We start from the raw sequence: 7,336 nt of genomic DNA, 5'->3' as shown, positions 1-7,336 counted from the left end.
ATTTTTCAAAAATCAATATAGAAGAATCAGAAAACCTAAACAGACCAATTTTATCAAATGAGATTGCAACAGTTATCAAAAAACTCCCAACAAACAAAAGTTCTGGGCCAGATGGTTTCACCAGCAAATATTACCAAATATTTGAGAAGAACTAACTCTTATCCTTCTCAAGCTATTTCAAAAAAATTCTAGAGGATGGAAGACTTCCAAACTTCTTTTATGAGGCAAGCATAATACTGATTCCAAAACCAGGCAAAGACACTACAAGGAAAGAAAACTATAGACAAATATCCCTGATGAACTTAGATGCTAAAATTATCAACAAAATATTAGCAAACCGGATCCAGCAATACATGAAAAAAATCATACACCATGGTCAGGTGGGATTTATTCTAGGGAGACAAGGCTGGTACAATATTTGCAAATCAATCAATGTGATTCAACACATAAACAAAAGGAAGGATAAAAATCACTTGATAATATCAATAGATACAGAAAAAGCATTTGATAAAATCCATCAACCATTTATGATCAAAATTCAGCAAAGTGGGGATACAGGGAACATACCTCAACATGATAAAGGCCATCTATGACAGACCCAGATCCAACATCATAATCAATGGGCAAAAATTAAAAGAAATCCCCTTAAGATCAGGAACAAGGCAGGGGTGCCCCCTTTCACCACTCTTATTCAACATAGTTCTGGAAGTTCTAGCCACAGCAATCAGACAAGAAGAAGGGATAAAAGGCATCCAAATTGGAAAAGAAGAAGTAAAATTATTATTATTTGCTGATGATATGATACTATACATAGAAAATCTTAAAGTCTCAGTCAAAAACTACTGGACTTGATCAATGAATTCAGCAAGGTGGCAGTATATAAAATCAATATTCAGATATCAGTGGCATTTTTATACACCAACAATAAACTGTCTGAAAGAGAAATTAAGAAAAACAATCCCCTTGACTATTGCAACAAAAAAATAAGATACCTAGGAGTAAATTTAACCAAAGAGGTTAAAGACTTGTAGTCAGAAAATTATAAAACATTGTTAAAGGAGATCAAGGAAGATACAAACAACTGGAAACATATACCGTGTTCATGAATAGAAAGAACAAACATCATTAATATATCTATATTACCCAAAGCAATCTAAAAATTCAATGCAGTTCCTATTAAAATACCAATGACATACTTCAAAGATATAGGACAAATATTCCAAAAATTTATATGGAACCAAAAAAGAACATGAATAGCCTCAGCAATCCTGAAAAAGAAGAATAAAGTGGGTGGTATCACACTTCCTGATATCAAGTTATACTACAAAGCCATTGTACTCAAAACAGCTTGGTACTGGCATAAGAACAGGCACATAGATCAATGGAACAGAGCAGAGAACCCAGAAAAAAAACCACACCTTTATGGACAATTGATATTTGACAAAGGAGGTAAGAGCATAAAATGGAGTAAAGACAGTCTCTTTAACAAATGGTGTTGGGAAAATTGGACAGGTACTTGCAAAAAAATGAAACTGGATCATCAACTTACACCATTCACAAAAGTAAACTCAAAATGGATTAAAGACTTAAATGTAAGTCATGAAACCATAAACATCTTGGAAGAAAACATAAGCAGTAAACTCTCCGACATCTCTCACAGCAATATATTTCCTGATTTATCTCCATGGGCAAGTGAAATAAAGCACAGGATGAACAAATGGGACTATATGAAACTAAAAAGCTTTTGCACAGCTAAAGACACCATTAACAAAATAAAAAACCGACACAATGGGAGAATATATTCGCCAATACATCTGATAAGGAGTTAATAACCAAAATTTATAAAGAACTTGTAAATCTCAACACCAGGAAGATGAATGATCAAGAAATGGGCAAAAGAAATGAATAGATACTTCTCCAAAGAGGACATACAGATGGCCAATAGGCATATGAAAAAATGTTCAACATCATTAATCATTAGAGAAATGCAAATTAAAACCACAATGAGATATCACCTCACACCAGTCAGAATGGCGCTCATCAACAAAACAACACATAATAAGTGCTGGCGAGGGTGTGGAGAAAAGGGAACCCTCCTGCACTGCTGGTGGGAATGCAGACTGGTGCAGTAACTGTGGAAAACAGTATGGAGATTCCTTAAAAAATTAAAAACAGGCCTGACTTGTGGTGGCGCAGTGGATAAAGCGTCGACCTGGAGCGCTGAGGTTGCCGGTTCGAAACCCTGGGCTTGCCCAGTCAAGGCACATGTGGGAGTTGATGCTTCCTGCTCCTCCCCCTCCTCTCTCTCCCCCCTTCTCTAAAAATGAATAAATAAAATCTTTAAAAAAAATTAAAAATGGAACTGCCCTTTGACCCAGCTATCTCACTTTTAGATATATATCCTATGAATACCAAATCACTGGTTCAAAAGAAAAAATGCACCCCCATGTTTATTGCAGCATTGTTTACAATAGCCAAGATCTGGAAACAGCCCAAGTGTCTGTCAGTGGACGAGTGGATTAAAAACCTGTGGTACATACACACAATGGAATACTATGTGGCTGTGAAGAAGAAGGAAATCTTACCTTTCACAACAACATGGATGGACCTGGAAACTATTATGCTAAGTGAAATAAGCCAGGCAGAGAAAGAAAAGTACCATGTGACCTCACTCATTTGAGGAATCCAATGAACAGTGTAAACTGAGCAATGGAACAAGAGGCAGAGGCGGGATCAAAGGGACCAGAGGGAAAGCGGTCAGAGGGAAAGTAGAAGAGAAGATGGGATCGGAGAAGGGAAAGAGATGAATGAAATTATATATACATAACACAGCATTATAGAGAACAGGACAGCAAATCCTGGAGGGAAGGGGGGAAGGCATTGGGGGGAAGGGGTATAGAGGGGTGTCCGAGGGGGAAGAAGGGGGTGGGGGGAGATATATTCGGTGGGATACTTGAATCTATGTAAACACAAATTAAAATCATAAATTAAAAAAAGAGAGAGAGAAGGGGAGAGGGAAGGGAAAAAGAGGGAGGGAGAAGTGGGAGGGTAAGGTTACAGAGGTTAATAGGGGACAGAGGCAGAGAAGCAGGTACGGTCCCTTCTGCCCCTGACTGGGACTTGACGAGGGCCCCTGCCAGGGCAGCTCCACACTCCTCCTTCGGAGGCCGCCCACAGAGGCAGCTGTCCTGCTCAGGATAAACCAGATGACGCCATGAACTCGGAGTTTACAATTGTTACCTGAAAAAAATAGGCAGCCAGATATGTCTCCAGGAAAATGGGTTTATTTGGGAACAACCAAGAATTGCAATTCAGGGTATGCAGGCTAATAGCAAACCACATGCAATTCCAGCAAAGGAGAAGAGGAAACTCTTTCACAGGAGAAGAGGGATTTGGGGGAGCTAAGAGAAAGAGTTCTTCTTGTTGGGCTCTGGGGATGGACGTAAGCACCTGAGAGCTCTCCCTTCTGGCCTCCCAACTTCATTTTAAATGAGGTTTCTGTTTATTAATTTTTATAGAATGAAGGCAGCACATAGCACACCCCTTCCCCCTGATGGAGTGAGTGGGACTAGGTGTGGCTCTGCCCAAAAAGCAAATTGCAAAAAAGCTAGTATAGTTGGAGCCTATTTTGTAAAATAAATAATATTAACTAGTATTCACTTAAGGAAAAAAAAAAATCTGGACAAAAATGTCACGAACTCTGTGGTGGTCATCTCCAGAAGGTTCAGATTAGAGAAATTTTTAAGTTCCTGTGTTTCGTATATTTCTATAACATTTAAATGTTTAACAATGCATGTGTAATGTTTTGGTAATCGGAATGACAGACAAAAGTTTTTAAAAAGAGGAGTCCTCCATGTTCTCCATCCATCATTCTTCAGTTTTTCAAAACAACCGGCACGTGCAGGGCAATCTGCACCCTGTGTGACCAGGAAGATTTATGCGTCATAAAAAATTTGTCCTGAGTGTGTATGTTTAATTATTAAAGAGGTGTTGTCAGTCCTGTCAGATAGGTTTAATGTTTAGTTTGAGGACTGAGCCACCAAAGGGTTAGTGCCTTGACTTTATGCATGGTTGCTTAGATATCAGTTAAAGAGAAAAATGGAACAAGAGGGCAAATCGTGTGATTTTGTTTTGTTTGCAGGACTACAGTGTGTCCGTAAAGTCATGGTGCACTTTTGACAGGTCACAGGGAAGCAACAAAAGATGATAGAAATGTGAAATCTGCACCAAATAAAAGAAAAACCCTCCCAGTTTCTGTAGGATGATGTGGCAGCATGTGCGCATGCGCAGATGATGACGTAACACCGTGTATACAGCGGAGCAGCCCACGGCCATGCCAGTCGAGATGTGGACAGTACAGAGGAAAGTTCAGATTGTCTGTGGCTTGCTAAATTCAAATCCATGACCAAAGTGAAACGTGAATATCGGCGCGTTTATACTGAAGCACCACCGCATAGGAATAACATTACTCGGTGGGATAAGCAGTTGAAGGAAACCGGCAGTTTGGTGGAGAAACCCCGTTCTGGTAGGCCATCAATCAGTGACGAGTCTGTAGAGGCTATACGGGATAGCTACCTAAGGAGCCCTAAAAAATCCGTGCGTGAGCCCCCATTGAACTGCACTGAGTAGGTATGAAACTGGGAGAGTTTTCCTTTTATTTGGTGCAGATTTCACATTTCTATCGTCTTTTGTTGCTTTCCTGTGACTGGTCAAAAGTGCACCATGACTTTACGGACACACTGTATATTGATGCTCAGGCCTGGAACGCAGCAACTGTGACAGCTACACTGCTTCCTTTATCTTCAAACTCAGGAGAAAAGATTGCTGTTGTAATTACTGAGCAAGAAAGGGAGACAGGATAAGAGGTGAAATGAAAAGTAAAATGCATGATCCGAAAAACTGAGTGGCACTGACGGGGGGGGGGGGGGGGGGGGGGGGGGGGGGGGGGGAGGAAGCTGCAGAAAGGGCTGTGGGAAGGGTGAGAGTAATCAGGGTGCACTTCCTGGAAGAGGTAGGTTTGTTTGGGAGCAGGGAGAGTGGAGAAGAAGGCATCTCAGAGAAGGAAGGCAGATGAAGTAAGAGGGCAGGAGGTCAGCGGTCTAAACCTAGCGATGGCTCACTTTCCCTGTTCGCCATTTCCCTGAGAGAGGTTAGGTTCCCCCCCCTGGGTTGTGACAGCCCAACCTACTCCAACTCTGAACTCTGCCCAGGAATTCTACTGAAATGAGAAGACAGGACAAAGTGCAAGCAGGTTGTACGCGGCTTGTCATCCCACAGATACACGCTTCCACCTGTCCCTGAGAGTGGCTTGTTCACCACGAATACGTGAGTCGGAGGAGGACCTTGCCTCCCTCTGTGCAGCTGTGTGTCTGTATGTGAGCCTGTGGGTAGCGGGGCTTTCTGTATGTGTACCTCCACGTGTGTTCGCTTGTGTTGCCCGTGTGACTGCACGCCTCTTGGTATGTGAGCTTAACCAGGTGGTGTTTGGATAGTGTAGGTCGCTACCCAAGGGGAAGAAAAAGAGAGAGAACAGCCCTGGCCAGTTGGCTTAGTGGTAGAGCATCAGCCCGGCATGTGGATGTCCCGGGTTTGATTTCCTGTCAGAGCACACAGGAGAAGTGATCATCTGTCTCTCCATCCCTTTCCCCTTTTCTCTCTCTCTCTCTTTCTTTCCCACAGCCATGGCTCAGTTGGTTTGAGAGTGCACTGTGCCTGAACACTGAGGATGGCTCTATGGAGCCTCCACCTCAGGTGCTAAAAATAGCTTGGTTGTGAGCATGGCCCCAGATGGGCAGAAGATTGGCCCCAGACTTGAGTTGCTGGGTGGATCCTGGTCAGAGTGCATGTGAGACTCTATCTCTCTATCTCCCTTCCTCTCACTTGGAAAAGAAGGGAGAAAAAGAAAAAAAGAGAGAGAACAGGAGCGGGGAGAAATGGGGTCTTAGAGTTCTTACTTTACAGGTGAGTTTTAGCCTATGAACTGAGCTTCAGTTTAAAAAAAAAAAAAAAAGGACTGTATTGGCTTTTGTATTGAAAAGAAGTCCAGAAATAGGGCTGATTTCAGGTGTTGTTGAATACAGGGACTGGAATGAAGTCTTCAGGATAATGTGCCTCCATGTTTTGGAGGTGGGAAAGTATAAAACAATGAAGATGTCACTTAATGGCAATGGGTTTAGCATATTGAGGGGGAGCATGGACAGCTAGGGCCTCTCTTCAGAAAAATGGCTTTACCGGGTACACACATGTGCTATACAGAATTCCCTCCTTTCCTTCCCTGTGAGATGGGCAGAATTCCCCCATTTCTGCCTGGCCTCACAGATATAAGAGAACTTGCCTCTCTCAGGTTCAGAAGTGCAGGAAGGGACACCTTCCTCTGTCATTGGGGAGTCACAGCCATGGCCCGCAGACAGGACAACGGGTTGGGCTCTGAGATGGAATGAGCTTCGCCAGGTGTCTGGTTGCCCCTGCCAGCCCTCCCTCCTCCCCACCCCCCTCCCATCTCCAGACCCTTCTCTGGGTCTGGCCTGGCCTTCCCCGTTCAGTTTTGGGCCCTGACTTTGTCTTTCAGCTGGAAGCTGTGGCCCATGGAACACGACACGCCGAGACCAAAGGAGTCCATTTCTCTCACATCCGTGACCAGTGGTCTGGACAACATGGGGGCCGAGCTCTTGGAAAGCCTGGTCTGTTCCCTTCCCCATCCCCATCCCCATCCCCATGTTGGTCCCCCTAGTGGGAGGGGCCTTTGCACCCCATCCTCTTTCACTCCCCCCCCCACCTCTTCACTTAAACAATTAGGACGGACATGCCCACCCCACAGTGTGCTGGCCTCCTCTGCACAGAGCAGCCTCTTCCTTCTCATTAAACATTTGTTGTGTGCCTGGAGAGCCTGCCCTAGTCTGCAAGGTCAGGGAAGGTCTCAATGTCAACAAAGAAGAGCCATTTGAGCTGTGATTTAAAGAACGAGAAGGAGAAACCGCATGGTAGGGTAGGGTAGGGACCTCTGGGGAAGTCTCAGCCTTTGAGGGGCTGGCAGTGAGCTGTCCTTGCTCTGGAATGGCCAGGCAGGCCCACCCCCCAGAACTCTGGTGCCTAAGACGACGCCCTCTTTCCTCCCAACATTCCCTGACAGAATGCCTTTCTCTTTATCACACTGCCCGACCCGGGCGGTGCCTTTCACATTGTAATCTGCAAGAATAACTGCCCTACACATCAGAACACAACTCCACAGACTGAGGCCACTGGTGTCCTGGGGCGGTGCGGCCAGGCGGTCCTGCCGAGGACTCCCACAGCCCCAGCTCAGGCACAGCTGAGTGTCCCTCCCTCGTGCTGACCAAGA

The 7,336-nt window shown here is 44.3% G+C and overlaps 1 protein-coding gene across 1 annotated transcript in view; it reads left to right on the top strand.

Annotated features, from left to right (window-relative positions):
* Positions 1-5,215: 5,215 nt before the first annotated feature.
* The window catches only part of SLC28A1 (solute carrier family 28 member 1), a 54,895-nt gene continuing 52,774 nt past the window's right edge, over positions 5,216-7,336 (top strand). The window contains exons 1-2 of the mRNA XM_066239981.1: positions 5,216-5,325; positions 6,569-6,680. Of these exons, the coding sequence (XP_066096078.1) occupies positions 6,585-6,680 (96 nt within the window). The 5' untranslated portion in view covers positions 5,216-5,325; positions 6,569-6,584. The remainder of the gene's footprint in view (positions 5,326-6,568; positions 6,681-7,336) is intronic.

This window comes from Saccopteryx bilineata, chromosome 7 (genome assembly GCF_036850765.1).
Source record: "Saccopteryx bilineata isolate mSacBil1 chromosome 7, mSacBil1_pri_phased_curated, whole genome shotgun sequence".
Classification (NCBI taxonomy): domain Eukaryota; kingdom Metazoa; phylum Chordata; class Mammalia; order Chiroptera; family Emballonuridae; genus Saccopteryx; species Saccopteryx bilineata.
This window is presented reverse-complemented; position numbering and strand designations above follow the sequence as displayed.